General features: G+C 35.7%; 1 protein-coding gene across 2 annotated transcripts; it reads left to right on the top strand.

Annotated features, from left to right (window-relative positions):
* Positions 1-463: 463 nt before the first annotated feature.
* On the top strand, positions 464-22,437 carry LOC114497979 (selection and upkeep of intraepithelial T-cells protein 7-like). 2 transcript variants are annotated; one of them, XM_036026052.1, is made up of 9 exons: positions 464-718; positions 1,657-1,800; positions 2,667-2,747; positions 8,783-9,130; positions 9,659-9,940; positions 14,090-14,200; positions 15,974-16,081; positions 20,983-21,105; positions 22,306-22,437. In XM_036026052.1, the coding sequence occupies exons 3-9, from the start codon at positions 2,669-2,671 to the stop codon at positions 22,392-22,394; spliced, it is 1,140 nt and encodes a 379-aa protein (XP_035881945.1). In that variant the 5' UTR covers positions 464-718; positions 1,657-1,800; positions 2,667-2,668; the 3' UTR covers positions 22,395-22,437. The 2 variants fall into 2 exon arrangements, with proteins under 2 accessions (XP_035881945.1, XP_035881946.1); XM_036026053.1 differs by lacking the exon at positions 1,657-1,800.
* Positions 22,438-22,571: the final 134 nt, after the last annotated feature.

Below are 22,571 nucleotides of genomic sequence, written 5' to 3'. Positions count from 1 at the left end.
CCAGGCCTCTTTTTAGAGCTGATAATTTCCAGCACAGACTACCTAAACTTCATCCAGGTTCCTCTTAGTTTAAAAATTCCATTGTTTGGTTAATTTAAAGAGTTTGGAATATTACTTCCCAGGTTCTTGTTCTGTGCTCTTCTCTAAATTGAATGGAATATGGTTTTCAGGAGGAAAACAGCACTGGTGTGGGGCATAGAAAAGAGTGTTCAGTCAGGTCGGGTGGGTAAAATGAAACTAAATTGTGTTTACAAAGATACCATAAAGGACATATCACTGTTCACAGAGCAAGAATTCCCCTTACGTTTGTCCCAGCCTTCTCATGATGCCAGGGAAAGATCCAGGGAAAACGCATATAGAAAAGCTCTTGAGCTCAGATATCATCTCAGACGAAGGCATGTCTTGTTGGGACATGTCTCAGGCAAACAGCACAGAGTCCTTTTGGGTGATGCAAGGTGTAGCTGCAAATGAATTTTATAATACATGAAACAGATACTCTGTTGTTTTTTTCATGAAGGGATTTTGATTTCATATCAGCCAGAAAAAAATGTTCCACTGGCAGGCAATAGATGGAAGCTGTGCTTAACAGGGCGCCCACTTTGACTGTAGTTCACCTGTTACCGACTGTTGGTGGAAGAACACTGCTAAGTCACCTTCAGACACAGAGACGACTTTCCGAAGAACCGGAAGGAAATTTCCTCTGGATCCTGGAGCTCAAGTAAGTGATCAGATTGTGAATGATGGTTAAGGACAAGGCTATCTCCTGCCTCCTGAAGCCTGGTGTCTGTGCTCCTTTTTGTTCTAATTCCGTAAGGCCTCCCCAGTCTTTTCATCACAGAAAAGTGATGTCTGCAATGTAGAAAGTTAAGAGGCAGTGAGGTGTTTCAAAAGAGAAGATCTGCTTTCAAATTTTAGTATTGGATTGCTAATAATTAAAAACTGGGCCTATCTGCCCGAGTCCCAGAAATGGTGCCCCTGCCCCAGTCTCTTTTGTAAAGAACTCAAGGAAAGCTTACAGCGGATGCCAGTGTTTTAGACCTGATCTAAATGGGACAGTTGTTAAATATCACTACTTCCAAAAGGTTATTATTAAGATTTTAGTGTACTTTAAAAGTAGACCTTACAAAAAACAGATTTGTTGCAGTATAATTCGTATGCAACAAACTACATGTTTAAGGTGAATAGTTCAAGTTTTATCTGTGTATATACCTGTGAAATTATCACTAATCAATATAATAAACATATCTATCACATCTAAAAGTGATGAAAAATTCAAGTACTTTTGTAATTGTTCCCTTCTCTTCATTCTTCCTTCCTTAGGCAACCACTGATCTACTTTTATAGAGATTATTTGCAATTTCTAGAATTTTATATTCATGAAGTCACACAATATGGACCATTTTTTTCTGTCCGACTTCTTTACCACCGGACAATCCTTTTGAAATTCACATGTCTGTAAAAATAGTTTATTCCCTTTTATTATTTCATATAGATATAGTACAACTTATTTGTCCACTCATTATAAATAAAATTTTGAATTATTTTCAGTTGATGACAAATACAGCTGTTATTAACACTTGATTACAAGTTGTAATACAGACATGTCTTTTTATTTCTTGTAGTTGGCTTTTAAAAATGAATATTTGTCTTTCACAGATTCAAGGTTTGAGTTGCTGATTCTGAGTAGGAGTAGTAAAGGATGAGATACCAGAGCAACTATAAATCATCTAGAGATTATTACATCTCTTTGGAAATTGTAATCTTTATTTCTGGATGCTGTGCCAACTTACCTACACAAATGTGAGTAGTTTGTTGGGCTGGTATTGTTGATAATCATTTGTCTTATCTGTCAGATATGTAAAATATTAAAATATAAAGCACCATAACTTTGATTTTTTTCACATTGGCTTTATATGGGCCACATAGACCTCTCTCTTTTTTTCAATAGTAGATAGATTTAGTTAGTGCCTAGGACCATAGGAATTTGTTCTTTCAGATCTTGACTCATTTCTTTAGCACATGGCTATCTATGATTTTAATAAAGTCCTATATTTCCCTTTAAGATATATATTGCCTGAGCCACTTTTTGGTTGTTGGTTTTATGTACTTTCTTTTTTACTTATTGACCCTGTGAATCAACTCATGTTTGTGACTATGAATTAGAGTAGGTTGCACATAAAACACAGGATGTCCAACTACTATTTCAGCAACATTTCCTTTTTAATAAATAATATATAAAATTATTAACAAGCCTTTTCAGTTCCACCACAGTTTGGTCTTGTCCTAATTGTTCAAAGAAATGAATTAAAAAATCCTTTCTTTACCATGCACATTTATGCATTTGTGTGTTTGTACTTGCCATTTTTTTCTCTCCCTCAATTCACTCACTTGAATATTTTTTCTGCTCCATTTGTTATGCCTACTGGAGAAAATGTTCACTTAGCAGGTTAGGTTACAAAGTGAGGGATAAAAAGTGAAGTGTGACTTAGTGGGAGAAAGGAACTGAAAGACCTTTTCTGATCAAACACTTCAGGGAGACTTGTCATTTTCTTGAACAGAGAGGTTGTCCTCTCTCATGTTCTTGATTGAATTTCATGTATCTTGACAATTCCTAGTAGTATCTCATAGTCTATGACTTTCTTCTTGTTTTTTTTTTTTTTTTCCAGGCATGATGACGCCTAAGTACTCTTATTTTTCTGGGTATTATGTGGGCTTTCTTTTCCTACAAGTGATGACATCAACACCAGGTGAGAACATGTCCTTTTTTCTTATTGAGTCACACTATGGAAGGAACCTCTGGCAGACTTCCAGTGTTCAGTTCAGCATGGAAAGAGCTTGGAAGTCATCACTGCCTCCTAACATCAAGTTAAAAAGCCGGAAAAGCCCCTCGAAAATCAACAAGTCTTTTTAGATCCAATAGGGGAGTGAGGTCAGAGGACAACTTGCTGTCCCCCAAATGGCAAGTTAGACAAATGGCAGAGTTAGAAACTCACAACTTTCAGAGCAGAACTCTCTGTGGGAACCAGAAGCAAGGTAGGAAGATCTAAGCTGTGATTACTGAATTGCTGGGGGCTCACTGTGGACTAGTCTTAGTTAAAGACTCTAAGAAGGTCCATATCAATAGGAGAACTCACTTTTGTGAATTTTATCTCCAGGATTTTTACTAGGATCTCACAGTGAATACTGGAGAAAAAAAATACCCTTATATTTTAGGCAGAGAGAGGTAAAGAGTAACCATTTTTTGAAATATGATCTCCTTAACAAGGCCTGTCTTCAAGAGAGACTACTTTACCAGAGACTAAACTATCAGTGTTTCATTAGTCTGACTGACTTGGAGGCAGAGAAATATCCAACTTCAGCCCATCTAAGGGCGAGGAGGAGACTAAAATGCACTTATGAAGTTCACAACCAAGGACATAGGCTCAATAAAAGACTGAGGTCTAATCACAGGATTAAAGGATACTGTCCTCCCCCTACACTTATTCTATCGCTAAAAGCCTTTAACCAGAGTTCCTTTTACCCATTCTGTCATGTTCGGCTTTCAGAAAAAAGTTGCAAGGCATAGAAAAGGCAAAAAGTACAGGTTAAAGGGACAGAGCAAACATCAAATCCAGACTTTGATGTAGTAACATTTTGGAATTGTCAGATTTGGAATTTAATATAATAATTATATTTACTATGCTAAGGGTTCTAATGGAAAAAGCAAGCAACATACAAGACCAGATAGGAAATGCAAGCAGAAAAATGTAAATTCTAAGAAAGAATTTACAAAATTATAGAAATCAAAAACATTGTAGCAGAAATGAAGAATACCTTTTATGGACTCATATTAGACTAGATGCAAATGAGGAAAGAATATCTTGAGCAAGAAGAAATATCAGTGGAAACTTTCAAAACTGAAGAACAAATAGAAAAAAAGGAGTTTTAAGAGGAAGAGAAAATCCAATAACTGTGAAACAATATAAAAAGTGTGCTATACATGTAATGGGAATAACAGAAAACAAGGAAAAGAGAAAGGAATAGAAGAAATATTTGAAACAATAATGACAAAGAATTTCCCTAAATTAATGTCAGGCACCAAACCACACATCCAGGAAGCTTAGAGCACACTAAGCAGGGTAAATACTAAAAACCAACCAACCAACCAACCAACCACAATAACAACAAAGTTACATTAAGGCCTATCATATTAAAACTGCAGAAAATGAAAGAAAAAGTCTTGAAAGAAGCAAGGGTAGAAGCCCAGCTCACTTACAGGGTTTACAAGAAATGTTAAAAGAAGTTCCATATCACTGCCCCTCCTACCAGTCTGAATGGATGTGATTTCTTTAATTCTGTAGTTATCAGACTTCCATTCAACTTGATTTCTGACAGTTCTGAGTGATGGTTGTCCTAGTTTAGTTGTAATTTTGATGTGGTTGTGTGAAGAGGCAAGTCGTGTTTAGTTATGCCTTCATCTTTACCAGAAGACCTAAAAATTCTTGGTTATTGTAAGGTATTTGCATTACCCATAAAACAGTGTAGCATGGTTTTCAAAATACCTATTAAGAAACAATTCTCCATTTTTCCCTCCTTTCAGTCACAAAAAAACTATCATTCTACTCTCTGCTGCTGTGAGTTTGACTATGCTAGATACCTCATATAAGTGGCATTATGCAGTATTTGTACTTCTGTAACTGGCTTAATTTAATATATTATCTTCTAGGTTCATTCATGTTGTAGCATAGGAACCAATGTTATTTTTTAAGTCTGAATAGCATCCCAGTTTTGTATCTGTCACACTTTTCCTCTTGTAAGCTGAAATTCTGTATTAAAAGTGGGTTTCTTGTGGACAACATATCATAGGGTTTTTTTTTAATCACTCTGACAATATCTGTCTTTTAATTGGTACACAGAGACCACTGATTTTTAAAGTGATTATTGATATAACTAGATTCATATCTAACATGTTTGTTATTTTTTATATTTATTACCCTTTTTCTTGGCTGTTAATCTTTTTTGCCATATGTGGTTTTATTGTCTATCAAGCATAAATTTTCACTGTGGTAAAATACACATAAAATTATGTTAACTATCTTAACTAATTTTAATTGTACAGTTCATTAATATTAAATGCATAATATTGTGCAATCATCACCATGTTTTCATCTTGCATGGATTATCTTTTTCCATCTCTTCACTGTCAATTCATTTGAGTCTGTGGATCTAAGTAAGTCTTTTGCAGATAGCATATGGCTATATGTTGTGTTTTTGGAAGTAATGATTTACTTTAATCATTTTGTTATTTATTTTTGTGTGTCATTTAGCTTTATTGTCTCTCATTTTCCTCACTACCTTCTTTTAAAAAACAGATTTTATTTATTTATTTTTAGAGAAAGGGGAAGAAGGGAGAAAGAGAGGGATAAAAACATCAATGTGCAAGAGGTTCATTGATTGGTTGCCTCTCACACACCCCCAACTGGGGACCTGGCCCACAACCCAGGCATGTGCCCTGACTGGGAATCAAACTGGCGACCTTTTGATTTGCATTCCGGCACTCAATCCACTGAACCACACCAGCCTTCTTTTTTTATGTTTAGTTGATTGTTTGTATTGAAACATTTAAATTCCTTCCTTATTTCTTTTTCTACATATTCTTTAGGTATTTTGGGGGGGGGGTTATCATAGGGATCACATTTAAAATCCTGAAATAATAACACTCTAATTTGAATATATAACAGCTTAAGTTTAATAACATAAAAAACTTTTTCTTTAAATGTTCTGTAATTACCCCTTTCACTTGGTGATACAAAATTATATCTTTATACATCGTGTGCCCTAAGACATAAACTAATAATTCTTTTAATTGCATTAGTCTCTTCTATAATATAAAATGTGGACTTACAAACCAAAGTTACAATAATGCTAGCTTTTAGACTAATAACTTTTTAAAAAATTAGTCTTTTAAATGACATAGAAAACAAAAAGTGGAGCTTGAAATTATTGTTACACCCTGGCCAGGTAGCTCAGTTGGTTAGAGTATTGTCCTCATACACCAAGGTTGTGAGTTCAATCCCCAGTCATATCTCTCTCTTTCACAAAAAAAATCAATCAGTAAAAAGGAAACCATTGTTATAATAATAATAGCTTTTATAATTGATCATACATTTACCTTTATTGGGTACTTCATTTCTTTAGTTTCAAGTCACTGTTAACTCCCTTGAGCATTATTTTTGTCATTGTAGGGCAGACCCAGTGGTTACAAAGTCCCTCATACTTTTCTGTAAATGTCTTAACTTCTTACTCACCTTTGGACACTTTGCTGGACATATGATTCTTGGCTAACAGTGTTTTGTTTTGTTTTCCTTTCAGTACTTTGTATATATTTTTCCACTGCCTCCTGGTTTCCAAAAGGTCTGATGAGAAATCTGCTTATACTCCCTCATATGACATGAGTTGCTTCTTCTTTGCTACTCTCAAGATTTTGTCTTTTGGAAGTCTGATTTGAAAGTGTCTACTTGTGATTCTCTTTGAGTTCTTCTTAGTTAGATTTTGATGAACTTCATGGAAGTTTAGAGTCATGTTTTTTATTGCATTTAGGGAGCTTTCAGCCATTGTTTCAGCCAATATACCAAATGTTTTCTCTGTCTCATCCTCTCTTTCTTCTCCTTTTGGGACTCCCACAATAAGTATATTGGTCTAGTCAATTATGCCCCAGAAATCCCTTAAGCTCTGTTCACTCTTTTCCATCTTTGTCCTTTCTGTTCCCCAGACTTAATAATTTCCATTGTCCTGCTTTTGAGTACACTGATTCTTTTTCTTTCTGTTTAAATCTGCCTTTGAATCCCACCAGTGAAGTTCTCATTTCATTTCAATAAAAAATATTATCAGTTGCATTTTTTAGCTCCAGAATTTTTTTTGTTTTCAGGTTTTTAGGTCATTATTTATATTTCCATTTTTTCTTGACTTTCTCACCTCTTCCTATGGTTTTCCTTCTTTTTTTTAACATCTTAAGATACTTCTTTTAAAGTCTTTAATTGTAGATCTGCCATCAGGTCTTTTTTCAGAACAGTTTCTGTTTGAGTTTTTTTGTCCTTGGAATGTGCCATATTTTCTTGTTTCTTTGTATATTTTGTGAATTTTTAAAATGGAAACTGGACATTGGCATTTAATGTGTTAACTCAAAACTTCATTCCTCTCTTTTCCAGGATTTGTTGGCTTTTTGCTATTGTTTTGTTTATTGTTTTTGTTTTGTTTTATTTTATTGTTGTAGGCTGTCTGTGTGCCAAGGATCACTATGAGGTGTAAACTTCAGGTCTCCTCAAGCCTTTATAAGCCTGTCACTTTTCTTGGACATGTGTGGTCACTTTCTAATTTCCCCCATATATGCATTTGCTTTTGAATATTCTAATCTTTAATGTCTGGCTCATAGAATGGGAAAAGAGAAAAATGAATTGTTACCAAATAGCAAGTGGGGACCTGCTGATGGCTGCCACCCTCTAGGCAAAATTCCAGAGGCAAAAGTTTGATGATAAAGGAAAGGAATCTTTATTCGAAAGCTACACAATTTTGGAATAACAACTTTGAGGGTAAAATCTTTAACTCTTCAGCTATAGCTTTAATCACTTAAGCCTTTGAATTAGGGCTAAACTCTTTAACTCATGAGTTCCCCTATCATTCCTCCTATTAGTTTCTAATTATCTCATTTTATAGAATTAGTTTATAAAAACTAAAACAACATAAGATAACAAAAGCTACTCAATTTTAGAAGAACGGCAGTCTTCTGCCTCAAATCCCATCCCTTCTAGAGCACCCAAATAAGAATAACCCTGCCACCTTCTGCCAGGCCAGCCTAATCCTAGGCTGTGCCTGGAGTTTCTCCTCCCATCCAAAATCCATCCAAAATACCATCCTTTGGAAAATTCAGGCAGCTGCAGCATGATCATCCAGGCATCCTGAAGGAAGAGAGCCCGAGACCCAGTCTCTGCCTTCCTTTTATTTTAAATCTTCTGGCCACAATACCACATACTTTGGAAGTATTCAGCTTCTCAATCTAGTCCTAGATTTTTACCATTGCAACCCTCCTATATCCCCTCCCAGTGATCTGATCAGATCTCTTTGTATTAGAAGGAGTGAATGAAAGGATGCTGACCCTTTAAATTCCCTGGGTGTCTCTTCAGTTAGAGAGGACAGACTTGAAAAAAGAAGGTACATCACAATGGCCACTTGTCTCTTTGTCTTTCAATCTCTGTGGTTGGAAGCATCAATCAGCGGTCACAGCACAGATCCCCAATATTTGAAGGACAGGTTTTTGTTTTGTTTTTTGTCTACTCTGGCTCCCATAATCTATGTGAAAGCTGCTCCAGGGAGAATTGCAGAGCTGCCTGCCATGAGGCTGAGGGTGGGCAATGGGTAGATGCTCCTGTGATAGAAGCTGAAATTGACCAAAATTAATGCAATATACCATCCAACCTTTCCCCTGGAAGTAGAAGGCCTCCGATAGACTCCAGAATTCTAAAACAGTTACCTCTGGCAGATTCTGCCTGTACAATCATTGTCTAAGTAGGGAGTCATATTCCTGGTGCTTTCTGTGCTGCCATCTTCCCAGAACCCAAGTGACGATATTTTAAAGGGAATCATGTAGTAACATTTATCTTTTCAATAAATAAAATATTGATTCACACAGAAGGGGACATTTAAAATAGCCAGGTCAGATGGGAAGAATACAGTATGTCTTTGAATATGCAGCAATAGAGATGCTGTTGGCATCAAATTTATCTTAGTTTTTTATCTTTCCCTACAGAAAAGTGGACAGTGATCACTCCCATGGGACACTTGGTGGCTACAGTGGGAGGACAGGCTGAGCTTAGCTGCCAGTTGTCCCCACCACAAAGTGCAGAACACATGGAGGTGTCCTGGTTCCAGGGTAATCATTCCAAGCTTGTTCACCTATACAGAGATGGCCATGAAGTGAATGGGAATGCTGCCCCAGAATATGCAAATCGCATAGAGTTTGTGAAAAAGGCCATTGGGGATGGCAAAGTGACTCTCCGACTTCATAATATCAGCATTTCTGATAATGGACCATACCAGTGTTCATTCAAGGACAGTGAATTCAGGGGTGAGGCTGTCATGAACCTGAGTGTCACAGGTAGGTTTATGGTGGAACATTGTATACCAATGGTCTTGTGGCCTCATGAGCTGAAATATGTAGAAAATATATTATTTTTTTTTATTTCTTGTCTCTTTTACATCTTACACAATACTTCAAGTGTTATAAATAGTGGGAAAACCCCCTGTATCTACTGCAAAAATATACTATGTAGTAAATAAATAGAGCTGGGTGACCAAATATAGTTTAATTTGTAGCTTGGATGTGGATTTGAGTATTACCCCTTCTTATATTGCAGAATATAAGATTAATGAGACTCTTTTACTTTCAACTTTCTTTTTTAATAATAGTTTATTTTTATTATATTTTCCATCCCTCGCATACTTTTTTCCACCTCCACCTAACCCTCTTGGCCCCCAGAATCACTACACTGTTGGCCATGTCCGTAAGTCCTTGTTCTTTTAAGTTTGATCTCTCTACCCCCACCCCCACAGCTGTCAGCCTGCTCTCTATCTATGACTGAATATCAGTACAATAACTATCTTGATTTCTGTCTCATTTACCCAGCATTAGGCTTGGAGACACAGATCTATATTCAGGTTCCTAGCACTGGTGGACTTACGTTGGAGTGTAACTCAGGAGGCTGGTTCCCACAGCCACAGATGGAGTGGAGAGACAACAAGGGAGAGGTAGTTCCGCATTTATCAAAATCCTATTCACAGGATGAAGCTGGATTATTCTACGTGAAGATGATTGTTTTCCTCCAAAATAAATCACAGGGCAATGTGATTTGCTACATTTACAACCCTCTGTCAGGGGAAGGGAAGCAAATAAATGTCTTCTTAGCTGGTGAGTGTTTGGTAGGGTTGGTTGTCAATAAAGCAACATAGAGGGAAAATAAATGAGATAATTAATGTTAAAAAGCTTTGTACATTATCAAGCAGTATTTGAATGTGACTCTTTACTATTGTTGTGGGCTTTGGTACACAGATATTGTCAGGTGCTGAGAGGAGGGCTTTAGAGGAAAAAATTAGAAGGGTAACAACAACCCATAACTGAAATACACGTTAAAGCTTTAAAGAGAAGTTTGTTACCTCATTAGACCCTCACAATATTGTCAACAGAAGAATATCCAAACCTGTAGAGAATTTTTATGAGTTTATTTGAGCCAAACTGATGGCATGCCAGAAAAAAGATTTCAAATACTCACAAGAATGACAGCTTTGCAGTTCTTTTTATACATTTTTAATTAAGGGAGAAACATGAGGAAAATTACATGGAGGTGGGAGAAAGCCAGTAGGGGAAATCTCTATTATTAGGTTACATGATATTTAACAAGATTATGTGATCCACTGAGAGTGGTTATGCCTCCCAGGAGTCTGAAAAAGAGTACTCTGTCATTTCAAAGGTCTGTTAATCTAGATGCACAAGAACAATGGATGTGGCTTGATTAAGGTGAAAATATACCTTTTGCTAAATAAGTTATAGGCTTAAGGTATGATTACCCATCATGACCTGCCCAGTTAAGGACTTTATGATCAAATCACCCTGTGAGGTTACTTTTGGTCGCTGGTTTATTACAGAGCCCCATTTTCATTCACAGCCTTCATGTGCAAGCTTAACAAGTTTTTAGCTCAGTGACTTAAAGGATGTCATTTACCTTCCTAAGTATAGTTTTCTCATCTTAGAAAGAAATGTAATCATACTTCATGGGTTGTTGTGACATGTTGTAATACAAATGTATTAGTGGAAGCAAAAATCTTTGCTTACTATTATTTAATATTCTATACTAACCCTATCTTTGAAACTTCCTGAAAATTCATTATGAAAAGACTATTATGGCCATTTATAGGTAAATAGATGTTGAGAGAAGCCAGTCAAATCAACAGTAAGTAAAATGTGAAACTAAAGCATGGGTTTCTGATTATTGGTCAATACATTATCTTCAGAAGCACGGTGGCTGGACATCAAAGGCCAAAGAGGAAAAGGCTATGTCTCTTGTGAGACAAAGGTGCCCTCAGCTAACACCTATGCAGGAAGTCTAGGCTGATTATGGGAAGAGAGTGGTGGGTCCTCAGATGTCACTTCAGGGAGTCTCCTTTTAGTCAGAAGGCACAGCCTTTTATCTTAAATATCCTTTCTAATCTTCTTGGAGGATTATAAAATGGACTGGAAAAAAAAAAAAAAGAGTGTTACCCTGACTAGATAGGAGTCCATAACAATGATCTGGGAAACAGGTATGGCAGAAAAGGTAGTAACAGTAAGGTTCTATGAATATTTTAAATGCAGCACTGGTGGGACTCAATGATGGATCGAATGTATGATGAGAGAATGAAAGGGATAAAATACAATTCTGAAGTTCAAGATTTGAGCCATGAAAGATAAGTTTTCACCTACTGAGACAGGGAAGTTTGTGAGATGAGCATATCTTGGAGACAAGACCATGCCTATAAGACATGAAATGAGAATGTTAACTAGGAGGTAGATATGCATTAAAATTCTGTGGAAGAGGTGAGGCTTGAGACATAATGTGAATGCCTTCAACCACAAAAGGAATGAGAACAGAAAAAAAATAAAAGAACAGAATCCTAGAACTGAATTTTGGAGCATACCTTTTAGATGACCTTTGGGTGACTAAGAGAAACCTGCGAGGTATCTGGGAAGGAATAAGGGAAGAGGGAGGGAAAAAACAAACAGTGCAGGCAAAGAGCATTTTTTAGAAGTATTTGTTTTGAACACATCCATTTATCAATCAGAAAAATAATTTCCATTTTAACCTCTTTTTAATCTTCTTAATGTTTCTTACTGTTTCACTAAAGATAGTTGTTTCCTATGTAAATTAATAAGAACTGTATATGATAGATGAATTCAAATATTAGTTTCAGATAGAATTCAAACTAAAATAGGATTTAAAATAAGCATAATATTTGAAAAAAGAGCCCCATCTGATGCAATTAAATGAATAATAACCAAAGTCAAATTATATAATAATTAATACATTTTGAAGAAAAAGACTTTCATGAACTATGTGAGCAATATTGTTATCATTTTTTACATTCTATGTACTAAATAAAGATCTCACACCTTTATACAATTCACAAGTATTAAACCAGTTTAATTTAACATAAATATGAAATCTGCACAAACATTGCATGGTAAACTTTGCTTTTCTTGAAAAGCTATCCAAAAATGTTATTGCTATCATTAAAAAGTACCAAATATTGAGCACGGGCTGGGAACCAAAGTGTCTCAGGTTCGATTCCCAGCCAGGTTACATTCCTGGGTTGCAGGCCATAACCCCCAGCAACCGCGCATTGATGTCTGTCTGTCTGTCTGTCTCTCTCCCCCTCCCTTCTCTCCCTAAAAATAAATAAATAAAAATCTTAAAAAATAAATAAATAAAAAAAGTACCAAATATATGGTACAGGCAAATATGCAATCAAAATACAAATATATATTTTCTTAATTATGCACTAGAACAAAAATAATAATAAAAGGCAAAAACATCCAATGAAAATCTTGGAAAATATAGTATGTGTTTAACATTAGCCATAAAATTCATAGGGTCACAATCCAGATAGAGAACCTACTTGAAAACAATACATATTCTGCCTGAAAGACCTCAGAAAAACACATATTTATGGAAGAATACTGTGTTTTGAATGGGAATATTTATGTCCATAAAGATAAACATAACCCAGAATCAATATAATCACTTCATTATAATCAGTTTTAAAATTATATTATATTAAATTTCATATACTATTATATGGATTTATATTGAACTTCATAAAATTATATGAAATTTATAATTAAAATTATAAATATATGACATTTGTTTTTAATTATAATTCACGCACAATATATTAGTTTCAGATAAAAAACAGTGATTGGACATTTATATAACTTACAAAGTGATCACCCTGATAAATCCAATACGAATCTTGTACCATACACAGTTATTATAATATTATTGACTGTATTTCCTATGCTGTACTTTACATCCCCATGTATTATATTCAGTTTTTATAATATGATAAAATAAATTTTACCTTCTTATTTATTTAACCTTTTCTCTACCACTTACAGATATTCATTCTTCCATACTAATTTTAATATTACTTTATCCAACTTTTTTTTTAAAAAAGGATCTCTGAAGGATTTCTATCTGAAATGTCTCTAAATGAAGAAAGTGATTTTGAACAATGAACAGTTAACTAATTTGTGGTAATTTATGACCATAAACTATTGTTTACTGTCACAGGAAAAGGCTATTGTACCAATAATAAAAATTAAGGAGGGTAGAATGAGATACAGGTCATAAGGAAACAGTGTATACCAAATTATATGAATTTTAGTGCATTATTAAAAGATGGAACAGTTCCTATGTAATGTTGCAATAATTAACAATACCTCAGGAAGAAAAAGACTTGCATATAACTCTATACAAAAATAAATTTCATATGGGTTAGAAATTAAGTACTGCAACTAAAACAAACACTTTTGGAGGAAAATACTGTATTAGAGAGAACTTAAAATTGCAAACCATAGAAGAAAAGAAAGATCTATTTCTCTTTATTACTGTTATACCTTAAGAGCTCCCGAGAGGTGATTCTGAGGCTGTCTTAGGGCCATTGAGCTTGTCAACTCCCAGCATGAGTTATGGCGTCCAGGGTTCTGCTTGATTGTTTTCTTTCTAATCAGGAAGGCTTCATACTGGAATGTTAGAAGAGACAAAGGAGGGACTTCATTTCATTATAGCCTCAGTTTAAATTCTATCCCCAAAACAGTCAATCCCAGGCTCTGTACTTGCCAGTAAAATAGTTCCACTAATCTTTAGCCCTGACTCAAACACAAAAGTAATAATAATAAAAATAAAAATAAAGAAAATGCAGGATCTGAAAGGGAATGCTCCTTATTAGCAGTAAAATCCCTAATTCAATAGTGGTGCATGTCATGGGTTTATTGAACTTCTGATTGTTCTGCTCTTTCTTTCAGACTCCTTGTTTGATCCAGTTCACATCTGGCTGATAGTTTTAATTTCAGTTTTCTGTGTGGTACTACTTTTGTTTGGTGTGCTCCTACTCTGTCAATATTTCAAAATAACAGGTAACTGCCGGAACAAGGGTGTAATCATTTAGGGCATGTCTTTTAGTATGATGCCCAAGTCACACAGGGTGCTTAAGCAAAGCTGTCTGACATTTGTCAGAACGTGCCAAGGCTTACATAGAATGACTTAGGGCTTGTTTCTCACTTTAGACATGTTAGTCTTCACACCTGTCACTTACGAGCTTCTCAGGACAAGGATTGTTTGAGGGCTGAGGTCAGTATTCTCCTGAGCTGCTCAGGCCCCCAGTTACTTCTGTGCCCACAAAGGAGTGTTTTCTCTCTTAGAAAAGAGTATGTTCAATTGAAATGAAGTAGAGCCAACCTCTGCTTCAGTCAAAATAACTGAGTGATGGCTGAATCCTGGGTTTTCTCTAGGATACTCTTCATTCTATCACCATCTTTCTGCCTGCAAGGATTGCCATTAATTTTTGAGATACTACCTCCATTCAAGGACTTGAACAAAACTAACATAAAAAGAAATGGGTCTCCAAACTAATGTGTCCTTTCTAACCAGACTGTTTCTTTGGGTTTTATGGCTGAATTCAATGATCATATCAGTTTTCTTTATGAATATATCACTAAATACTGCTGTGGATATTGTGGCCCATCAGCTACAAGAATATTAAAAATGACTTTTTCCCCAAAATATGACCAAGCAAAATAGCTCATATACAGTTGAGTAAACTGTGAAATAAGGGGTGTGAATTTGGAGACTGAGTAGACGATTTAATGGAGATGAGTCAAAGGAGAAGATACGATGCATTGTGCACATTTTTCTACCAGATCCTTAAAACCTGCTACCACATTTATTCAGTGTCTACCTTATGCTAGGCATTGTGACAGTCATTTTACAGAATGTATCTAAATTAACCCTAAAAGGCAGTGCTATTATCGTCAGCATTTTGTAGATGAGATATGGTAGCTCACAAGTGGCAGAGCTGAGGTGGGAAAGTAGAGATGCCTTTGGCTTCAGTTCTCAGGCTCCGACTTTTGTGATTCCCTCTGGGGTTTAGTGTCAGGTTTCTGCCTGCACAGCCTGGTGGCTGAGGAGGTTATCAACTCGTGCAGCAGCCTGTTGCATGGTTATTGCAGGAATTTTCTTCATTTTGCAAATCTAGTCAACTGATATATGATATCTTCCAATTAGCTGTCTCCCACTTCCCCATGAAAGTCTTTTAATGAACGGAGATTATAACTTTACTACAACTGAGTTTCTTTAGAAAGTACCTGATTGTACCATACTCTCCTCTGCAAGGTGATATAAACCAAAGAATAAATGGATACATATTTTAGTAATATATGGGAAGACATTTAATCATCTCTGTTTAGAAATCAGCCCCTTGACAGTGGGATTCAAGCTGAAAGGTATAAGTACATTCAGAGCCTGTGAACATGACACAGTTTTTTTCTTTCAGCCAACTCAGTGTCACCACAGTGACATCTGGTCAGTCTCACAACCCTCAGAAGCCCACACATCTGATGAAGTCTCCTAGGGCCTCTCCCCAGGCCCCCAGACAGATTAACCTTGTACTAGGTTAGGTGCTGAGAACTAGGAAAAGAAACTCCTCTTAGCTCTATTAGAGCTACAAATCCAGTCCTCCTAGGTGCTGCCGTGGTGCACCCACAGACTAAGTGTGCATCCTGAGCCTTATCTAGGTCAAGTGCACATGGGGCAATGACTATGCTTTTTCTGATAATGCTCCTTAGGTCAGTGATGCCCCTCCCTCGATGCCTGCAGTCCTCACTTATTAATTCTAACTCTCTCTGTTCTAGTGCTCCGGTGTGACCTCATTCATTTGTTGAACACAAGTTTTGCTCAGTTACTCTGTTTTGTATGCTCTTGTACAATACCCATTATATATCTGCTATTCCGGAAGAGAGGTAAGTAGGGTCAGTAGTGGGGACTCTCCCTTTTCCTGAAAATCTGGGTTGTTTATCCAAAGCTGTGTGACTCTTTCATCATCACCAAGAAGAACAGTGGTTTGGGTGACATTACAGAGGACCAAATTCCAACACTAGATTGTTGTGGGTGTCAAGGTTTGAAGGCCCTATAAAACTGCTGCCTGTGTTCTCAGCTGTGCTTAAGGACATAGCACCTCCTGCTGCAAGGAGGGAAAACCATTCTGGCTCCAGAAAATATGGTTGGGTGCAACCACTCATTCACTGTACTGGGGCCACTGACAGTGCACATTCATGACTCTAGTCACCGTTTCTTGGCTACTGGGGATGGAGTGCCTGTATTGAATACCTGATGCCAGGCATAAATGTTTTCCATCTGAGAGTGATATTCATACATACCTCTTCAGTTTGCATGCAATTCCAGAAGGATTATGGAACATGGAAATCCTTCCTTGGACCTATTGTCTATAAAACAAGGCTATCACTTAGAGGTAAATTTGGTAGATTAATGTAATAATATTCAAAAAAGCGATTTTGACACTTGACAATTCTTTTTTTAAGCTAATATGTGTTTATATTTCTAATTTATTAACAACAAAAAGTTTTCTCTATAAAAACTTGATTTTCTAAGAGATAGAAAATATTTAAAATAACAATTGCTTAAAATCAGATTGTGTTTAATTGTTATAATTTTTAATTGTATAGAGGATTCTAAGGAAATGGATATACAGGATACTTACCATCAAATAAGGGGGAAAACACCCTCTGTTTTACCTGAGTCATTGCTTTCAAACCACAGAGGAGAAGTTTAGAGAGTTAGGGTGGTCACCAGCAGGGCTCTCTCTGTGCCTCAGTTCCCATCCTCCTCCTCATGCTTGACAGGCCTCGAACAGCAACACACATGGGCCTTTTTTCAACTCTTTCCACTGAAAATTGCAAAACCCTGCCTTCAAACTTACCAAACCAACGGATAAAAAGACCAGTTTTTCAGTACTAAAGAAAAATTAGTGTTAGTGTAAACAAATCAAGTACCCGGGTAAAACATGGGGAAAAAACAGTAAACACAAGTTGCATTTCCCCTGGATGTCTTAATTTCAACTAAGTCTCAGTTCTCACTCCTGCAGAGAGCAGGACATAAGCCAATTCAACCACTGCAAGAGATGTCTGAGGCAAATTAAATTATTCCTGATTGTAAAGGGATTTTCATGTTTAATGACCACATAGCTATGATCAGCATTTTTTAAAATGAATATCTAGAAATTGACCTGGATCATGTGTTATGTGTATGTTTAATTTTATAATGGACAGCTCAAGTGCCTGTATCACTTTACACATCACCAGCAATGGATAAGAGAACAATTATTCCCTCATGTTTTTGATATGTGGTTCCTGTAGTCTCTAACTTTACATCAGTGTTCATGGTGGTATCTCACCTTGGTTTTAATTTGCTTTTTCTAAGCATTTCATATAAATGGAATCAGACAATATTTATTCTTTGACTGATTTCTTTCACTAAGCATATTATTTTAAACATTTATTCATGTTTTAGTATGTATCAGTTCTTTATTCTTTTTTATTGCTGAATAATAGTCCATTATATGAATACAGAACATTTTATTTATCCATTCTTCAATTAATGTAATTTGAGTTGTTTTCAATTTTGGCTACTAATAATAATTCTGTTATAAACATCGAGTAAAAAAATGTGGATACCATTCCATCTATTTAGATTTTATATAATTACTTTCAACAATGTTTCATGCTTTATAGTGTACAACTCTATTTTGTCATTTTATCCCTAGGAATTCTATCTTTTTTTTCATTCGGAAATACAAAGTCCTTTTTAGTTATAGTTGACATAAAATATTATATCAGTTTTAGGTGTACAAAACAGTGATTTGACATTTATATATACCTTGTGAAGTGATCATTGCAAGTAGCCTAGAAACCATCGATCCTCCAAGTTATTAATTAGATATTATTGACTGCATTCCTTATGTTATACATTACATCCTTGTGACTTATTTATGTTATGAGTTTGTACCTCTCAATCTCTTTCACCTTTTTGCCCATCTCCCCCATCACTCAAGCCTCTACCAACTATAAGTTTGTACTGTGTGTCTATGAGCCTGTTTTGTTGTGTTTGTTCATTAGTTTAACTATTTAGATCCCACATGTAAGTGAAATACAATATCTGTCTTTCTCTGACTTATATCACTTAACATAATACCCTGTAGGTCCATCCATGTTGTCTCAAATAGCAAGATTTCATTATTTTATATGGCTGAAATCTATGGCTGAGTAATATTATATTATATATATAATTATATATATAATTGTGTGTATGTATATATAAAACAAGCCAGGCACCTAAACATATATATTTATAAACACACACACACCTAACATCTTTATCTGCTCATCTATGGATGGACACTTAGGTTGCTTCCATATCCTGACTACTGTAAATAATGCTGTAATGCACATAGGGGTGCATATTATCTTTTCATATTAGTGCTTTTGTTTTTTTTAAATAAATTCCCAGAACTGAAGTTGCTGAATTGTATGGTAGCTCTATTTTTAATTTTTTTGTGGAACCTCAGTACTGTTTTCCATAGTAGCTGTGGCAATTTACCATCCCGCAAACAATGCACAAGGGCTTTTTTTCCTATTATCCACATTCTTGCCAATGCTCTTTTTGATGACAGCATTCTTACAAGTGTGAGATGATATCTCATTGTGGTTTTTCCTTGCATTTCCCTGATAATTAGTGATTTTGAGCATCTTTTCATATGTATGTTCTTCACCTATCTGTGTTCTTTGGAGAAATGTCTATTCAGGTCTTCTGCCCAATTTTTAATTGGATTAATTTGATGGGTTTTTTTATGCTGAGTTTTATAAATTCTTTACATATTTTAGATATAAAAATATGGATACCCTCACCAATACCAGCAGAAACCAGGAATAAAGATGATGCTTTCCAGGAAAGATCTGTGGAGGAATCTCTCATCTAGTGGCATTTGTCCCTGTGACATACACAGGAAAACTTCAAGGCTCTTAAGAATGTTGTATCGGCAGAAACACTGCCAACTTGTACCATAAAGGACAGAAAGATAGAATGAAAGACTTGAACTTCCAAAATTTTCTGACAGAAAATAAGACAATAAAATACTAAGCTGCAAACACATTATTTTCCAATGGCCACTGTAACAAATTACCGCAAACTTAACATTTCAGAGCAAGACAGGTATCATTCAGCTAAATCCAATGTGTCACAAAGACTCTGCATCATCCAGATGGTCTATAAAAAATCCATTTCTTTGCCTTTTACAGCTTCTAGAGCTTCATCCTCACACTTCACAGTTCATGGCCCATTCTTCCATTTTCAAAGCCTGTTGTATAACATCTTTAACTCTCTCTCTGTTCCGCCTTTACATCTTTTTCTCATCTGTATAAAGTAAACTGCTTCCCTATTATAAGGGTATTAGTGATTGCACTGGGCGCAGCCAGAATATTCAGAACCATCTCTCCATCTAATATCCTTAACTTAATAACACCTGCAAATACTCTTTTACCATATATAGTACTATGCCTTAGATGTGGAATATCTTCGGAGTCCATTATTCAGCCTTCAGTCCATGACTCACAAAGGATTATCCTCAGGACTTGAGACCTAATGGAGTTTGTCCAGATTTTGAAATCGCTTGAGAGTAGTAACTACTTTTTCCTTCTCATTTTCTCTGCCTTTCAATGGGAATGCCTACAACTGTTTTCCTATGCTTATTGCACCATGATATTTTAAGGCAGGTAATTTTTTTTTTAGTTTCACAGCTCATGATAAAAAGGAATTTTACACCAGGATGGAGTATACTCAAAGCTGTACTCATCTGCCTCCAAATTGATTTAGTTTGTTGGGCAATATCAATTCCCTGCAGTTGTGGGACTTAAGTCCCATGTCCTTGCTGATTGTCAGCAAGGAGCCAAGAGGCTGCCTGGATCTCTTCACTGCTTTTCATCATGCTCTGCCAGCAGCAACAAGTCAAGTCCCTGTCAGCATCTGAAATCTCTTGTGTCTTCTGCCACATATGTCTGACTGCAGCCAGAGAAAGTCTCTGCTTTTCTGGGCTCACATGATTAATTTTCCTCACCTAAATATACCTGGATAATGTCCTTATTTTAAGCTTCATAACCTTAATTTTATCTGCAAAGTCTCTTTTTTCATGCAATGTAACATATTTACATGTCCAGGAATTGGAGAGTTGGTCTCTTTGGGGGATGTCCACCCTGCCTATGACAGTCTGTTTTCTCCCAAAACATTCACAGCTCCCCCAAAGTCAAGGTCAGCTCTATTCATCCACATGTCATCTTGTTATAACATCAACTCAAAATTAATAAGATAGCAAAAGAATATTAAAGGGCCTATTTTATATAGTTGTGATGGTTGATTAAATTAGTACATTTTAGTACTCAAATGATAACTACTAAAGAATAATACCATATGATCTCACCAATAAGTGGAATCTAATCAACAAAACAAATAAGCAAGTAAAATACAATCAGAGACATTGAAATTTTAAGAACAAACTGACAGTAACCAGAGGGAAGGGGGAAGGGGATAATGGGGGGAAAGGGGGAAGGGTTTTCAGGAACATGTATAAAGGACACATGGACAAAACCAAAGCGGGTGGGATCAGGGGTGGGAGGTGGGGATGGCTGGGGTTGGGAGGGGAGTGGGGGGGAGAAAATGGAGACAACTGTACTTGAAAATAAAAAAAAGAATGTTATCAGATCAAATAAATTATATTAAATATTAAATATTGGTTCCAGAATATTCTCTTCTCCTAGTTCTTACTTTAATTTTCTAATTTGTATACCTTTCTCAGTGTCCCTTTCAGATCCTTTGTTTTTTTTATACAATGACTGGATACAGGATATTTCAACAATGGTGATTGTGCTGATGACATTTTACAGTGTACTTATCCTTAGTTTGTACCTGACAATAAAAGGTAAGTGGTCAGGGTTAGTCATGGCTCGAACCTATCATTTTTCCAGCACATATTTATGTTCTATTTCTTGTAAGGCCCCACTTTCTGCCTGCTTATTAGCCCAAGGTTCATCCTCTTTCCAGAGGGAAAACAACATAAGTCTCAAAATCTGTTTTGTCAAGTTATGCATTTATATACTAAGGTTAAGTTGTCTCATCTCAAGTGCACAAAGAGTGACTTCTTCTGTCCTGATCTTCAGACTTCTTCTGTTCTGTACTTCAGCTACTAACATACAGAATCATAGCTGTTCTCCCAGATTGACCACTGTGCTCCTGCAGCATGCAGGTCAGTTTCTATGTTGACATCTGGATCTCTAGCACCCTAAAGAAGTGTGGTGCAGGTCTCTCCAAGCTCATATTGTGACATTGCTGTACACACAGAGTAAGTTATCCAGGGCTTATTTTATTCTATTCACTTAAAATCACAAAGACTTGATTCAATTTTGACACTATTTACCTTCGCTCACTCTGACTCCTTGAATGAATTTCACCATTTCTCTGCTTTTGTTCAACCAGGAATCCCAAGTAATAGGTAGGAAACTAAAAATTCTTGACTTTTTATGCCAAAATTTTGATATGTATGAGGACCAACAAGTCTTCAGATATATAATTTTCCTCTAAAAACTTACTGTAAGTGAATTTAAATTCACAAAACCATGAGTAATTTTCATTGCTTTCTTGGTATAACTTTCTTAAATAAACAGAGTATTAAACGAACAGTGAATATCTATGTGTGTCACTAGATATTAGAAGAAACAAAAACAATATATATGACATTCTAATGGGTAAGTATGTTTTTACCCCACACTTTTACCTATTCTAAATACTTTCTTATAAGTAAAAGAAAATAATAGTTAAGGACATAAAGAATTCACTGTTACCATAAACTATATGGAAATTATCTAAGAAAAAATTCAAATAGAAATGAGAATATATTAAAAATTAGATAAATAAGTAATATATAAGTAAAGCAATTTAATCAATAAAATGTTAATTTAAAAATAAATACAGTGTTGTAATAGTTGTCAATATAATTATTTAAATAATGTAACAATATATTAATAACCTAGTCACTGAACACCAATGACAGCTAATATCACAAACAAAAAAGAGAAATAACCTCAAATCTGATTAAACCTCTATTTTAACCTCTAATTTGTAGGCCATATAAGAAGAAAAAGAATATTTGAAAAAAATCAGCAGATACGTGAGCAGCAAAATGTAGAAATGGAAACACTACACGAGAAATAATATGCCCTGAACAGAGTGGCTCAGTTGGTTGAGTGTTGTCCTGCAAGGCAAAAGGTCACCAGTTTGATTCCTGGACAGGGCACATGCCTGGGTTGCAGGTTTGATCCCAGGCTGAGACACATGAGGAGGCAACAATCGATATTTTTCTCATAAATCAATGTTTCTCTCCCTTTATTT

Source organism: Phyllostomus discolor, chromosome 5 (genome assembly GCF_004126475.2).
Source record: "Phyllostomus discolor isolate MPI-MPIP mPhyDis1 chromosome 5, mPhyDis1.pri.v3, whole genome shotgun sequence".
In the NCBI taxonomy this organism is placed as follows: Eukaryota; Metazoa; Chordata; class Mammalia; order Chiroptera; family Phyllostomidae; genus Phyllostomus; species Phyllostomus discolor.
Note: the sequence above shows the minus strand (reverse complement) of the source record. Positions and strands in the feature narration are given on the sequence as shown.